Below are 16,397 nucleotides of genomic sequence, written 5' to 3'. Positions count from 1 at the left end.
GCAACAATATGTGAAAAAGAAATGGATTAAAAGGGAACTGAAAATCCCAAGATATGAATAAAAGGGTTTTTTTTTTTTTGGTTTGATTATGAAAATTCTGCAGACACTCATTATCAATTTATTAAGTAAATGTATATTATGAATTAAATGTACGCCAAAGTACATCAGGTGGAAAACAATAAATATTTAAACGTTTCTAATATTAAAGTATGGAATTTGTAAGAAAGTTAAATAACCTTAAAATAACTTCAACGACTAAAAATGGAAAGCTAAATACGGGACTATATTGCAATAATATTAGTGTGAATTTAGAATGACTTAAGAAGTCCAATTTTTAGATATAATAAAGAGAATTTTTTTTAATTAAGTTAGAACTGTTTACCTAAAATGGTAAATTTGAAAGTTAAAACCATTCTGCTATCTAAAAAGATTTAATATTTATCTAGACAAGAAACTTATTTAAGGTGCGCTACAAATCCAATATTTGATAGGTTGATTATGTATCAGTTTTGTGTATGTCATTAATCTAACAATTTTACTATTCAAAACTGATATATATATATATTAGCGAATAAAATCTACAACTTGGAAAGTTTTTAATTCTTACAGAGAATAAAAAAGATCTGGCTCATCATTCCTTTAAGCATCATGAAACTTTAAAATGAGTGTAAAAGATAAAATAGAATTTAAATCATGCAATGTTAAATGTTTATAGAAAGAAATATTAAATGTTTGCATGAAATAACTGTAGCTGAACTCATTAAAATCATTTAATAATATGTAAGAAAAATAAAAAATATGTAAAAGATTAAATTAACAGCATAAATTAATTCCCTTCTCTCTTCTAAAAATAGCAACATCTATTTGCACTGCCTCATTTTGATAAAAAATCTATCTCATATAACTCTCGTATAATTTTGATGATGTAAACGAAACTAAAACTCTTAACAGCCAATAATAATTTTACTGCAATATTAACCATCCAATCAGAATGCTTTGAGAACCAAAACTAACTCAGTCTGACTTGAGATTTCATCCTGAACATTACGTACTTTCTTCCCGTGCTTTGGCCTGGCCGCACTGCTGTCTGCTTCTGTTTTCTTGCTACAAAGTTATCAAAAATGTAAGCCTTTTGGAACAGGAACTATGCTGCTAATTTAATCTTTTACATTTTTTTATTTTTCTTACATATATTCTTATAATTACTATAAGCGGCTAGTAGATAAAATGTATATCAGCGAGCTCCATATTCATTCAAGAATGTATGCTGCTTGATATCTGCATGGGAAAGGAAGATGTCAATCCATAAATTTAATCTATCGACCACAACAGCATTCTCTACAAAATCTGCTTGTTTTGGTCTCTGTTGTCTGCCTTTACATTTTTGCCAGATATTTTATAATCTGGCAAGAATCTGATATTTTTTGATAAATACTTGCTGATGTGAATTTTTAAGCATGGAGAAGCAATGAGATAATTGCATGATACATTTTCTTTTTTTCACTGACATTTTATAATAGTTTTATTTGTGTTATGTTACATTGGAATTAAACTGCTACTCTTATATTCCATATTTTACATTTATGTTCTTTGATTTTATGTAGGATTAGAACAAGCCATGGAAAACATTGCACAAAGAATTGGGAAAAAATGGAGAATTCTGGCAGCCGAGCTAGGCTTAAAAGAGTGTCAAATTGATCTCATAAGAAGAGATTCCAGGGACATAGTTCATCAGGCTCGTAGAGCCTTTCAGATTTGGGTCCAAACTCATGGCCATGTGACTATGCAGATGCTTGACAAAGCTTTACAGGAAAGGCTATGCCGAAAAGAGGGTATAGGCCTACATTTAAAGGATTCCATTATTGGAATTACTTGCTAAGTGACATTTGTTTGCTTCACAATCATAAAAAAAAAAATCCTTTTTATTCATATCATAACTGTTCACGTTTTACTTTGACTGATAGTTTTTCAAGTGTGATTGATATTACAAAAATTTATCATTAAATGTTCATCATTCACGCTTTGATATTTCTCAGATTTCAATTGTGTGTTTATATACTGTGCCACAAAGTCCTTACTTGGCCTTTATTTTCACAATTGTTGGTTGTGGACAAATACTTCTAATTACAAAAATGTTTTAAAGGACAAAGATTCATGTTTTCAAATGTTTAAATATAAAGAAACCAGTTTTGTAACTATTATAAAATCTAACTTTTTATTCATTCCTTTGATCCCTATACTTAAGAAAATCTAATACATGTTATGAAAAGTAGAACACAAAAAAATTGACTCTGTACAGCAAAAACTAACCAAGACTTTTGATTTCAAAATCAGCGATTTTTTTACATCATATTCAATTTGAAATGAGGGGCTCTTAATTAATAAATAAGTTAGAAGAGATTGAGTTTTTCTCCTTTAAATGCCATTCCATGATACTCTTTTGTGGTTTACTAGTGTCTTTAATTTTATTACATTTAGTATGCTAGAAGATTTTTCACACACAAAAAAATTGCATTATTAATAGTTTCATGAACCATTATTTGTTGATTGCATAAAAAATTTCTATTTCTTTAAAATTAATGCAAATAATGTTACATGCTGAATTTGTGCCAATAATGAAGCCTGTGTGTATTTTCTAAAATGCAAATAATATAAAATTCTACATAATGGATCTCCATTTTGAAAAAAAAATTATATTGAATGCTTTTTGCAGTAATCTATATAGAAATATCATCAGAAACCATTTTTTAAACTGTTGTTTTATTTTTAGTTATATACTCATCTTTCTTTGCATGATCCCTGTCATATTCTGCTTCTTGGGCATGTTCTGGATATATGTTTCCTTAATGTGCACTAAATGTGGGCATTACATAAACCAGCCATTTTAAGGGCACAAAAACTTTTATTAACACACGAACAAAATAAAAACAAATTATTAACACAAAAATAGAACCACATCTATCATCACGCTGGTATGCAGCAGGTTACCTTCGTTACTTCGCTACTAACAGTCTCTTCTCTTCTCTAGTAAGTAACATGAGAGAGAGGCGTTGCAGGCCTTTCGGCTAAACTAGGCATGTGTGGTCATCACGTCACGACACCTCCCCTCTAAAAGATTTGATTGCGTCTTTCAATGACCTGTCAAATTCACACATATAAACATTTCTTGAAACAAAATTAAATAACATTCATAAAATTTTCGAACTTAATTAACCAGTTCTTACCATTTTAAATTAAAATTACTTCAACATAAATTCAGTAATCTTATTCATTTAAAAGATGTAACATTCAGTTAACTTTTCAAACTTAAATCCTTCACATAATCATAATCATATAAGCAGTTATCATATAAAGAAGACAATACAAATCAATCATTTAAAATTAAACATAATACTTTAGCAAATCCTGGCTAAATCTTTAAACATATTACATAACGTTAGGGGGAAAAAAATCAAAAGCTTAACATTTTAGCTAAAAAAAAAAAAAAATAATAATAATGTTCACACTAATTAGTCAAAATGTCTTATAGTTCATAGTGTCAGTCATTCCTCACTCACTGGAAAATATAATCACATCATTAAGTCACGTCATCAATAAACTCAGCATAGCCTTTCAGTCTACACATAATGTTACCGTTCCGTTTTGTTGATACACAAATTACTAGATGCACATATTTACTTTCTGATTCAATTATTAGCTTTAGCTGTAATAGCTCATCTATTTGACGATCATCTTCATTTTTTAGAACTTCAGGTATCCGATATGGTTTCTGCTTTTTTGGCATACTTCCAGGCTTTAGTTTGATGTTATGTTCTCCAACATTTGCGATTTTTGGAATACCAGCTCTTAGGTTCTTATGTCTTTTCAAAATTTCCATAAGTTGGAAATAATACTTCCATGTGGCATACGGTATTTTCTGGTTCAACGTCAGCCTTGGCAACGGTTAATTATGTGCCTGTATCTGCTACTGGCATTAATTAATTTACCATCACATATAAGTTTAACAGTTGGCAAGTCTATTAATTCTTTAACTTCTTGATTCACAGTAAAATATTTAGAAGAAATCTTTGCTGTTATGGCATTAGAATTATTCTTAATTTCTTTTTTAGCAACCTTTTCCGTATCTTCATGCAACAATATATTATGATACTTAGAATTACATTTTGAGCATTTTAATTGAGATGGACAATTTTTTGTTCTACAGTTCCTTTTGAAACAAAGAAAGCACTGATTAGAAGCTTTTAAACTCTTTTTCTTTCTTCCGGGGACATAACACATTTTTCCGAAACATGATTTCACCTTTCACAAAATAAGCAAGGAAATATTTGAACAGCTGCAATTTTGCTTACATTAGGGGAATGGCTACACCAAATTTGTTGGCGTTGAATGAATTTCGAGTGTGGAAGTTGTTTCACTTTTCATTGGGTGGAGAATGCCTTTCGAGAGAATTAGCGTAACTCTTAGAATAAAATAAATTTAATGAAGTTCGTTTGCGACTTTCAATTTCCCGTTTTAGAAATTTCATGAGGTCGTCGACATTAAAATATTCCTCATCTGCTTTCTGGCGAACAAAATCAAGCGTTATATCCTGAGGTATACATTTCATTAATAAAGGGTATAGTAAATTTCCATACGATTTGGTTTTATATAATTCTCTCAAAGCATTAATATCACTAGAACTTCGGACAGGTCATAAATTTAAAAGTTTATGCATGTAAGAATTAATAAGGACACCACTGTCATATTCTGCTTCTTGGGCAGGTTCTGGATATATGTTTCCTTAATGTGCACTAAATGTGGGCATTACATAAACCAGCCATTTTAATAGCACAAAAACTTTATTAACACATGAACAAAATAAGAATAAACGATGAACACAAAAATAGAACCATGTTTATCATAATGCTGGCATACAGTGGGTTACCTTCGTTACTTTGTTACTAACAGTCTCTTCTCTTCTCTAGTAAGTCACATGAGAGAGAGGCATTGCAGGCCGTTCGGCTAAACTGCGCATGCGTGGTCATCATGTCATGACAATCCCCAAGTATAAACCAAAACTTTGAAACAAAATATTTCATCCTATATTTACCCTGTGGGAGTCGAACCTTTTGTGTTTTATTTTTTATAATGTATACAAAATTTTCCTAAGTATAGAAATCTAGAAAATGGATATAAAAAGTTAAATTTTGTATTTTGTACAAAAATGATTTTTTTTTAAATTTGAATTTTAAAAACACCAAAGCATGAATATATGTATTATTTAAAATATTTTTTGATAGGAAGTATATGTCAATGAGTAGTAGTTGCAAAACCAAAGGCCCCATGTAAGGACTTTTATGTGTATGCTATATAATATAATTACAGTTTGTCAAATGCATATTTTTAGACTAATAAGCTATTGGAAACTCACAAATTTAAAATTGAGATTTTTTATTCATGTGTGAAATATTGAACACTCGCCTTCTGTTCATCTTCATGTAAATTTTGTAATGTTATTTAAAATGGTAACAATTAAGATGAAAATGAATCTTTTAGCATCTTCATTAACATTGTAATTCTTCACTTCATTAAGCATTTTAACTTGTTTATTGACATTAAAAACTGAATGAAAAGAAAAAAGACTGGAAGAAGAGAAAAAGGAAGAAAATGCAATTATCTTTTATTACCAAAGATATAAAGGTTCTGTGGGCTCTTGAATCTTTTTTGCATTCATATTAATGAAAGTGAAAATACTTTGCCAACGAACAGAACTTGAAACAACACTACCAGTTTTCTCTAGCTCTATCTGTATGTACTACAGTACAAAGTCTGAGATCCAGGCGTCCAATATCCGAAATGATCTGAAATCTGGACCTCAAAGCCCTGAACAGTGTTTTTTGACACCCCCCCCCTCTACATAGTAAAATATGTGGAGAGTTCCGATTCTTAAATTTCACTTTGGCAGTAAGTTAAATACCTTGTTATTGAAGAAACAATCATTTTAGCATAAATTTGTATGATCAATAATTTGGCTCTATAGCTGCTAAATTGCCTGCTTGGCTTACATCTGAAACCAAAACATTCTACATAGATACGTCATTGAATTTACACCTACTAATATTTTATATTTCTGATGCCAACCTAGTGAATCATTATTTATTATATTTTGTTTTCACCACCGTATGTTTATCAACACATGACAACTTGAGTAATGATTCATATAGTGATGCCTGAACAGTTTTTTTTTTTTTTTTTTTTTTTTTTTTTTTTTATGTTAGTAATTGAATAACAAAAAATATGGTAGCCTTTTATGTTTACACTTGGTGATTATTACAGATTTAAGATAAATGTGCTAAGAAATGTTGACGAGGAAAAATTTCTTTACATTTGCTAAAAATAGATTTTGTTAATGATACTCATAGGCCAAAAGATTACATTTAGTGCTGTTTGAATTAAGAATAACTGATTTGTTATTCACATAAACCCAGAACCAACTCCAGGCCACAACGGACGGCAGAACTTGGGGAAGATAAAGGAAGACGCTTGGTAGCAAAATTTGGAACCCCAAGAGACTGCATCAGGCAGTAAGATATCTAGTGCCAGCCCTCCATAAGCCTTAAGTATATGTAGGAATTTATTTATTCAGAACTTATATAAGCCTTAAGCATTTGCAAGAAGTAGACATAAAATAAATAACTAAACTAACACAATTCAGACGTAATTGTCTCCATGCGCGATAGAAGCAAGTAAAATTCAGCGGAGCAACTTGTCTTTAATCACCAATCTCATGATACATAGCCAAATATGTGTAGTTAACAATAGCTGAATTTTATTGTGGGTAGCCACAAATTTTAAAGGTTTTTGGATATCACAAACTAAAGGTGAAATTTTCCAGTTAATGGATTTTGTAAAGAAATGTGGAGAAAAGGTAATAAATGAAGATAATATGAAAGAAGTTTTTCATTGTGGTGACAGTGCTCCTCAATCATCAATGAATTAAAGGATGGCAAAATCTGTAGTATGGTTCTAGATCCAGAAAATACCGCTACCAACAGTGAACAAAGTGACAGAGAGGTTACTGAAAAACGGAAAATTTTGATTGACAAATTAGTCAGAATTCTCGATACACCAGTTACAGGACTTCAACTATGTACCTAAACAAGAAATTGACGTCTGTCTACAGCAGGGTTTCTTAAACTGTCAGAGGTCGTGGGCCTGCAGCAGGGGGGTCGCCAAAAATTTTAGCAGTTTTTATATTTATTATAATAATTTTAAAATTACTAAATATTTTTACACAATGTATCTGAAAATAGATAATGATAAGGCAATACAGACAAAGAAAAAAAAATTAAAACGTTTTGAAGCATTCATTTTATAATATAAACGTTCATTTTACTTGCTTTGCACGTGACGCTGTCATTTCATCTGTTACTTACTTAAAATTTTCACTTCGTTTTATGTCTTAAATTTAGAAATTAAAGTTAATGACCTAAAACTGCAATAGTATATTACAGTACAAGTGAAAAAGTTGAGTTTCACTCAGGTGTGTTTCGGATTTGCACAATACTTATGGGGTCCCACAAAATTTTTGTAAATATTATGGGGTCCTGGGGACGTGAAAAAAATCTCAGTGAGCAAAAAGGGTCACGACTGAAAAAAGTTTAAGAAACCCTGGTCTACAGAATTAAAGAGAAAATATTAGCAGGGAAAAAAAAAAAAAAAAAACGCAACTTTTATTGAAAGAAATGTTTAAAGTAAACAAATAAATATTACGCTTTTGTAAATTTTGATACCCTTTAGATTATAAATGCTTCATTATTTCATAAATCATGATTTCATATTTTTAATTTTATAATTTCTACATGCCATCTTACTAGATTTAAACTAATGATCTAATAATTAAGACACAATAACATGGCGAACAAATACTAATTCAGAAGTCAAACAACAAAAATCAGTGTTATATTTTCAAATTTTCACAGGACTAGTTCCGATGGTTTTTCTGAACCACCATGTTCAGCTGCAAAAGCACAAGTGAACGAGATCGGATGTAATGATTAGGTAAGATAAGAAAGCCTGGACATAAAAATAAGCTACTAGCGCCATCTGCTGATAAAACCAGAACTAAAACATAATTTCTTTAAAGGCCGAAGGCAAAGATGGATTGGAATAAGGTTCGTTAACTAGAACAGAAAGATTTTTTTGAATGTGAAATGCCTGTAGAAAATCCAGTTCTCCAATGGAAGATGTTTTTTGAATAATTATGGCAGCAGAAAATGACCAGAAAAACCCGGAATCGGGGAAGTCCCGACGTGTCCGGTTCTCGGACTTTGTACTGTATCAGGATTGTTGTTTAAGTGGTTATGTTTATAATTTTTTAATTTTATATTTTCATTCATTCACTTAAATTCAGTAACAGATAAATTTATTCATTTATATGAGCCTGTAAAAAGTAGTGATTTTCTTAAGGTTGATAAGGCAGTTTTTTAGTCCAAAGGTGGCAATTTACCTTGAAGAACTATTAATTTCATTTTGGCATTTTGTGTCAAAAACTTTACAAGGCTGTATCACTTTTCAAAGCATTGCAGCCATATATTATCGCCCTGTTGTAAAGAAATTAATGAAGAATCTGCATAAATGTATGTTTCTCGCATTGTGATAAATGGATATGTATGGAAAGAATCATGATTGTTCTTCATGAATGGAAGATGAATCATGATGTAAACAGTCATGATTGCAGCTCCAGCTTTGGAAATCAACTGTTACTGGATTTGCATCAGTGTTAAATAATTTAGTTAAATTTTAGAAGTTAAGACTTCGAAGAGAAAAGATAGATGGTATACCTTCGATTATTTATAAAAGAATAAGTAATTGTTATGTAATGAAAAAATTTCAGCCAAAGGATGGTTTGAAATTTAAAGATAGTTGATGCTTAAGAGATGAAAAAAAGACTTGTGGGAGTTAAAAAAAAAAGTTTTCTCGAACTGTCAAGGTTAGATCAATAGACATATTTCTGGAGAAAGCCAAAAATCCATGAGTACGTCTGTATGTTTGTCTGTGAAAGTAGACATACGAGTATATTGCAGATCACTAACACGTAGCTGTCAGCCTTAAATATGATAAAGCAGGAGATTCTGAAAAGTTTTCACACTGCTTGGCAATACATTTCCAAAAGAACTCTAAACTGGCCATTCACTTTGGGATGATTCAAGTTACTGAATTATTTATAATATTATTCTAATATAAAATATATTAATATTTATTTAGGTATTTTGAATATTATGTTCTTTGGCTAATTTCATTTTATAGTTTTCTTACAAAAATTGTAAGAAAACTATCAAGTGCAATGAAGAGTACTGATAAAATCCTCAATAGGGAAAGACAGCTTTTATTTATCAAAGTACTTTTATATCTGATGAAAACTAAATTAGCAATGCTGTTGGGCATACTGTTGTGGGGTTAGATTAAATTATTTGATTATGGGCTGTCTGCATAATTGAAGGGAAGTCATCATGGAAAACTTTCTAAAGGAAAATATCTCATACTCATGTTACACATAGGAAAAACTATAGAAACCATCTATGCGAAAAATATGTTTTCCTTGGTTTGCATCAGAGTCGAACTGCCAGTATTCAGTGGCCCCTAGTCAGATTGTATGGATAAACTTAAGTAATGCATGATGTCAAACAAATTAGGTACAATTATTAACTGATTAAACATTAGTTGAATCTTCATTAAATGGTCTACAGTGAGTTAAGGTATTTCAATCCAAATAAAATTTAATAAGAAAAATGATGCTGTAAATTACTACGGGAAATGGAATTTGCACAATTTAAGTTCCATTAATTGAATGAATTTGAGGTATTGCTCGGAAACATTTCTGTTTGTAAAGGCTAAAAATTAAAAACCAGGAGATTCAGTGATTAGCAGCCATGCTGAAATGCTGGGGTGTGTGTGAAAAGATGCTATTGAATGTAAAAATGGTATCCTATAAAGGACCCCCTCCCCCCAAAAAAGTAGAAAACAAAGAGGGTGATGTTATACTTTGAATTTTGTTGTGAAGTTTATGTAAATTAATTCCATTTTTGGTATTTGTAATGAATTTTTTATTGCAAGCAAAATTGCCTAATATTTTTATCTTTTCAAACTGCTTTATTGTATTATTAGATTAATTAAATGCATTGTATTGGTTAATCATTAGATCACGTGCATCTGAGGGCCTTTATGTATATAAAATGTCCTTCTTATATGCTGTTAAAAACTACATTTTGAGAAAATCATATTAAAATCTGACACCTCAAAGAAGAATTTGTTATTAACAATTTTAAAAACATAAAAAAAAAATTTAATTTAAAACATCGTAAAAAGATTTTAAAAGATATGCTTCAATTGCATCACAAATATCATTTATTAGATGCAGATTTTGGTAAATATTATTACTTGGATTAATTATAAATTAAATGCATGTTTTAATTTATTAGGTAAAGATTTAAATTAAGAAGGGCATTTATTAGTTGTTAAATTGTTCAAGTTATTGAGCAATTACATAATGATTGAATTGAGTGGCAACATTCTAGGAATCAGCTATACACAAAAGCATGTAGAGATAAAGATTCATATTTCAGACAGTGATTATGTAGAGTCATTAGGTTTTCTGGAAGCAGGTGACATGAAAAATGTGCTGGGGGTGAAGAATCATCATCTACCACCTTTTTAGCTCGGGTGCCACTATAAAGTCATTAGGTTATTTTTGAAGCAGGAGACATGAGGAATGGAGAGTGTGCCCTCACCAGGACTTGAACTTGGACCTCTTGAATATGTACCGAATGTGTTACCATTACTCCATGAAGGCATGCAGAAAGCAGAGAGAAAATACCTTATAACGGTGCTTTCCTGAGGCATGTGGGACTTTTCCCATTCATATTCATTCATCAGTTTTCAAGACAGGAACAGAAACTGTTAGGCATGTGATTTTATTTTGCCAAGTTATGAATTTTTATGTTAATTGAAAACAATATTTCTTTAAGGTGTTAAAAAGGTCCTTTTTTTTAAAGGGCATTTGATTTTCAAATTTTTGGAAACTGGTGTATATTCATAACTTTTGAATGTAGAAATATCATCTTGGTAAGCATTGCAAAAAATAATATTTTTGTAATTATTTGGTGTTTTCTGATTTACAACAAACAGTTGAAAATCCATTGTGTTTTTTTATTTTTTTATTTTTATTTTTATTTTTATTTTTTTTTTTTTTTTTTTTTTCCTGTAGAGTAGCAAACAAATTTTCAACTGAGCTATTTTTTTGAATCTAGATGATTAACAAAACAAATTCATGAAGTAAATCAAAAAGTGAGTAAAATAATAAAGAAATTAACAAGAAAAATCCATAGCAATTAAAATTTTTTATAATATTATTTAAGAATGCAACTAAAAATTAACTTCTCAATTTTTTTTGGTACGATTTTAAAGCAACTTAGATTTGCCTTCTGTCAGAAATTGATTTTGCAGCAAATTTTATGGATTTTGCTGCTGAGGTATTGTATTTAGACATTGTTACATGTCCCAATTAATAATTTAAAACAGTCAAATTAAGGATTAATTATAATTATTTCAGACAGTCACTAAATTTCTTTTTCCTTATCTTTCACCATACACTGAGAATTTTATGCAATAAATTATTTAGCATAAAAATAATGGTCTAGATATAATCTGTCTTCTCAATTACATATATCCATTTAAAATGCGTATTTATAATTAGCTCTTGTCCAAATAATGGCAGGTTGCAGTTTCATTAAATAGAGAACATTTCAGCAATGTATCTTCAACATCTTTCAGCAATGTATCTTCATGAAAGAGCAATTCCCCATCACCAACCCAAACAAACAAGCTGGCTGCATGAGCATTTTCATGGTTTTTCTTTTCCTATGTGTAACATGTATATGTATATAAGCCAGTTTCCCTTAGAAAGTCCTCATGAAGGCATCCCTCTCTTTAAAGGCAGATAGCCCTAGTGTTCTTTGCCATAATCAGCAACATGAAAGCAAACTAACCAACCAGCATTCGAAACATTAAAATATTTCTCTTTACTTTTCTACTAATTATGAATTAAGATGTTAAGCAAGATTTATGAAATTAAAACCAGCCCTCACAGCATACTGTGAGCTTCGAAATAAGTGTATATAACTGTCTTGTTCCGATCAAATTTTTAGGAAGTAGAGGATTTATGTATATTAATATTACCCACAGGTATCAAAAGTAAAAGATTTGTGAAGTTGACCAAAAAACGTATTATTCTGCTTTGAAAATGATTCATGTATAGAGATATGTGATAAATAACTTTTTCAGTATACCATATTTCCTCATGTATCCCCCACAACTTTTTAGTGCGAGTTTTTGAAAATTTTAACCTTTTCTGAGAGTCTTCCCTAAATTTTAAACTGAATTTGTACAACTTCGGGGTTATTTTCATCTTACTAACATTTCCAAACCTTTACAAACTACTTGCCAAAGGTCGCGCTGAATCTTCCCTTCTAACTGGCGCCAGCATAAATACAAGAGCTGACCCATTGTAGTGAAGCAAACGCTAACTGACATTCAGTCAACAATTTTGAGGATACGACTGCACATTCGTCTTCTCTAATTAGTTATGGATGATTCAAGATCCAGGGAGTTAGAGACATCAATAAAAATGGGTGAGATTCAATTTACAGTTCGGTTTGGTTTATGTCATTGCCTTATGGTCCATTAAGCCTCGAAGGCTATCTGCCAAAGGGTGATATGCATTCCTGGAAGACTTTCTGAGGGAAACTGACTCGTATACACGTTACACATGAGGAAAACCACGAAAATGCCCATGCGGCCAGCTGTTCGTGGGATTTGAACCAAACTTAAGTGTTCAGCGATTTCTGCTCGGTCGCTGGTGGACCCTCAAAATACAGAGAGGTACAAAGAAGTAGAAATGAAGTTATTTGGCAATGTAAATGTTAACTATATGTTCTTAATGGTGTGAAGATTCCCTTTAAAGAAAGGATAATGCTATAATTACCTGTAGTTTAATCATGCTTAATTTTCATTTGTCATGCTCTTATTGTAATGGCATCCTTTGATAATTAAATCATTGGCATAATTTTTCCCTTCTCGATTTTTTGTTCATAAAATTCGTAAAAAAAAAATGGGGTGTAAGGCATTACAATACATTTAGAAAGAGAGTTTGCTTGAGAGAGAAATGGAAAATTCATTTCTGAATTTAGTATATTTTAAATCTGTTGTATTTCAGCTAGTCTGGAATCTGTCTTTCTGAAATTAAATTTCATTGTAAATAGTTGTTTAATTTTTTGAAATGTTAACATAATAGCCTATGTAGCTGAATGTGTTTATTCAGCATTTATGTATATTTCTTGCAATAATTTTAAAGCACTTTATGGATTTGCACTATATTAAAAAATGTTCTTATGTGTGAATGTTATAAAATAAATTTAATTTGCCTGGTGAAAATTAAAATTGATTGTGTGCTCATCTGTTTTATAGCAGAGTCATGCCATTAATATTGTTATTATTGTCTTTCATTTTCTGGTGTTTGTTTTTTTTGCTGTTTATGCTAATGGATGAATGTTCCTATGCCAAAGAAATAAAGTAAAATTTATCATAAACTCTGAAATTCAATCAGTATTTTAATATAAATTTCTTGTAATAATTAGTGGATTTGCAGTATATGAAAAAGTATTCTTATGTATGAATGTTATAAAATAAATTTAATTTACCTGGTTAATATTAAAATTGTTTGTTTGCTCACCTGTTTTGTAGCAGAGTGGTATCGTTAATGTTATTGTCTTTCATTTTCTTGTGTTTGTTTTTTGCTATTTTTGCTAATGAATGAATGTACCTATGCCAAATAAAGTGAAACGAAATTTTGTTAATTTTTTAAAAAATTTCTTTGTATACATTGCATGAAACTGCATCTTTAAACTAATAACCCCCCCTTTTTTTTCCCCCATTATTACAGTACAAAGTCCGTAATCCGGACTCGTCGGGACTTCGGCGATTCCGGATTATACATCATCAATTTAAATCTGGTAAGATGGCATGCAGAAATTATGCAATTAAAAATATAAAACCGTAATTTAGGAAATAAAGAGCGATTATGATCTAAAGGGTATCAAAATAAGAAAATAATAATAAAAAAGCTTAATATTTATTTGTTTACTTCAGTAAACATTTCTATAAATGTAAGTTGTTTAAGTTGCTTCGTTTTTTGTGCTAATACTTTCTCTTTAATTCTATAAACAGACATAATTTCTTGTTCAGTTACAAAGTTCCACTGTTCAAGTCCTGTAATTGCTGTGTCGAGAATACCGACTAACTTGTCAATGGACATTTTTTCGTTTTCAATAACGTTCTCTGTTACTTTTTTCACTATCGGAAGCGCGCATGGGTAAACGCTTTACTGGCTTTACGCGCATGTGTAGCGGTCGCACGAATCAAACGCGCATGCGTAAGTTTGTGGCTTTGAGGTCCAGATTAGAGACTTTGTACTGTATTTATCACTCAGTTTATTTGTGTTACACAATTTCTTACTTAATCCATGGATTATTGGTATATGGTACGTAATTTTCTTTTTTTTTTTTTTTTTTTAAGTGGTATATTCTTAGTGAGCATTAAAGTGAATTTTTAGGGAAGGCTTAATAAAATCTGAAGCTGCTTTATTTAAGGAGGCTAAGCATTGTTACACCAGGCCGGTTTTCACCCAGATAAACCGGTTTTTATATTCATGGTCCGAATGAACTATTTGCCGGTTTTGTAAAAACTGTGAAATTATAATAAAATTAATTTGAAAAAATATTTGAGAGTATTTTATTTTAACGGATAATGAATATAATTCCCAAATACAGAACTGTCAGAAAGCGCAATTCTGAATTTCTAACCTGCAAATACTGTAAAGAGAATGGGACAGTTTCAGTTTATAAGTTTTTAGTATTTATTTCTTAGTACATCTACTCACGTTAAATAAAGAATTTATGAATATGTATATATATTATTTTATATGAAATAAATAGTATATAAACAAATAAAAAACTGAAAGGTTTCAGAGTTTTACACTCTCGCTGAGCTCGCAGTCTACTTGTTTGCTGTTGCACTCATTGCTGCTAACCCATTTGTTTTGGCTTTTTAGCTTCATTATTAAGCATCATTTTCTTCGCACGTCGTATACAATTCAACGGCAAAATTTAGAATTCCCGATGCAGTGTCAAGTGTTTGCATATTTTTTCACTGTTTTCTGATATTCTAGATTTCTCTATTTTATATGAGACTCTTTTTCTCATATGAAATAGGGGTCCAAGAAGCGGACCTTGGGGGAATTCCTGCGACGATGTGTTTCACGCCGGAAACAACATTTCCATGCTTGACTGTGAACGACCGATTTTACAAAAATGACTTGATTATCAGGATTATTTCTCTGGGTATTTTAAGTGGATCAACTTGTAAACAAGTCCTGAATACCAGACGTGGTCAAAAGTTGTGGCCACACCTAGCATCAGGATTGTGACACACATTTAATTATGCAGAACAGAATCAATAAATTCTGTTAAACGAACCACCTGGGTAGAAGTGCAAAGTCCTTTGTGGAAACCGTGTTGATAGTCAGCGGGAAATTTTAGGTCGTTCAGCATTCTATTATAAATAATTCGCTCCAGAATCTTCCTTAATGGCTAACTGACCTGTAATTAGCCAGATTGTCGTGCGATTTTCCAGATTTGGGAATTGGGAAAATATTTGCATGTTCTGAAGACGGTGGGAAATCGGGATTATGAAGACAAGCATTAAAATGCCTGTTAGTTTTCAAATAGTCTTAAAAGGCATGTGATTTAACATGCTATTATTTATGTATTCATTACCCGAGGCCTTTCTGTATTTAATCTCGTGCAGGGAGACAAAATTTCTGCTGTTAGTACTTTGGATGAATTTGACCACTTCTCGATAAAATCAATAACTTCCACAGCCGCTGTTAACTGGGTAGTGTTTGGAATAAACTGGCGAGAGAGTTGGTCTGCAAAATGCTCTGCCTTTTCGTCAGATAGGGCCATTATCACTTTTAATTAATTAGAGTACATAGGGTCATTATCACTTTTAATTAATTTATTGTAGGTACTAGTCTGTTTCAATGACGTTATGTAACGCCGACTAGAGCCATGTCGAGGTTTATTTTATCAGTTTCCTCATTCCACGTGCATGTCCTGTGAGCATGAATAATTCAGAATTTAACCAGTTAATTTCAGTTTTAATTACCGGATCCCAAGTAGGCCAAAGTCTTTCCGGAGGCGATTCCAATATGTGATAATTTACCTGATATCTGAGGAAAGTTTATGCTCGGATTGGTTTACAGCAACACTTTTTTATGCTTGAGCTTTCGCATTTCTGAGAAA

General features: G+C 31.0%; 1 protein-coding gene across 4 annotated transcripts in view; it reads left to right on the top strand.

Moving 5' to 3' along the window:
• Positions 1 to 14,814, top strand: part of Fadd (fas-associated death domain protein) — a 64,230-nt gene extending 49,416 nt beyond the window's left edge. For all 4 annotated transcript variants that reach the window (XM_035356871.2, XM_035356869.2, XM_085823980.1 and 1 more), the window contains one exon: positions 1,605 to 14,814. In XM_035356871.2, the coding sequence (XP_035212762.1) occupies positions 1,605 to 1,879 (275 nt within the window). In that variant the 3' untranslated portion in view covers positions 1,880 to 14,814. The remainder of the gene's footprint in view (positions 1 to 1,604) is intronic.
• The last annotated feature ends 1,583 nt before the right edge of the window (positions 14,815 to 16,397 follow it).

The sequence above is a fragment of the Stegodyphus dumicola genome, chromosome 9 (assembly GCF_044657685.1).
Source record: "Stegodyphus dumicola isolate Sdum_Otavi_A_Nest chromosome 9, ASM4465768v1".
NCBI classification, from domain to species: domain Eukaryota; kingdom Metazoa; phylum Arthropoda; class Arachnida; order Araneae; family Eresidae; genus Stegodyphus; species Stegodyphus dumicola.
Note: the sequence above shows the minus strand (reverse complement) of the source record. Positions and strands in the feature narration are given on the sequence as shown.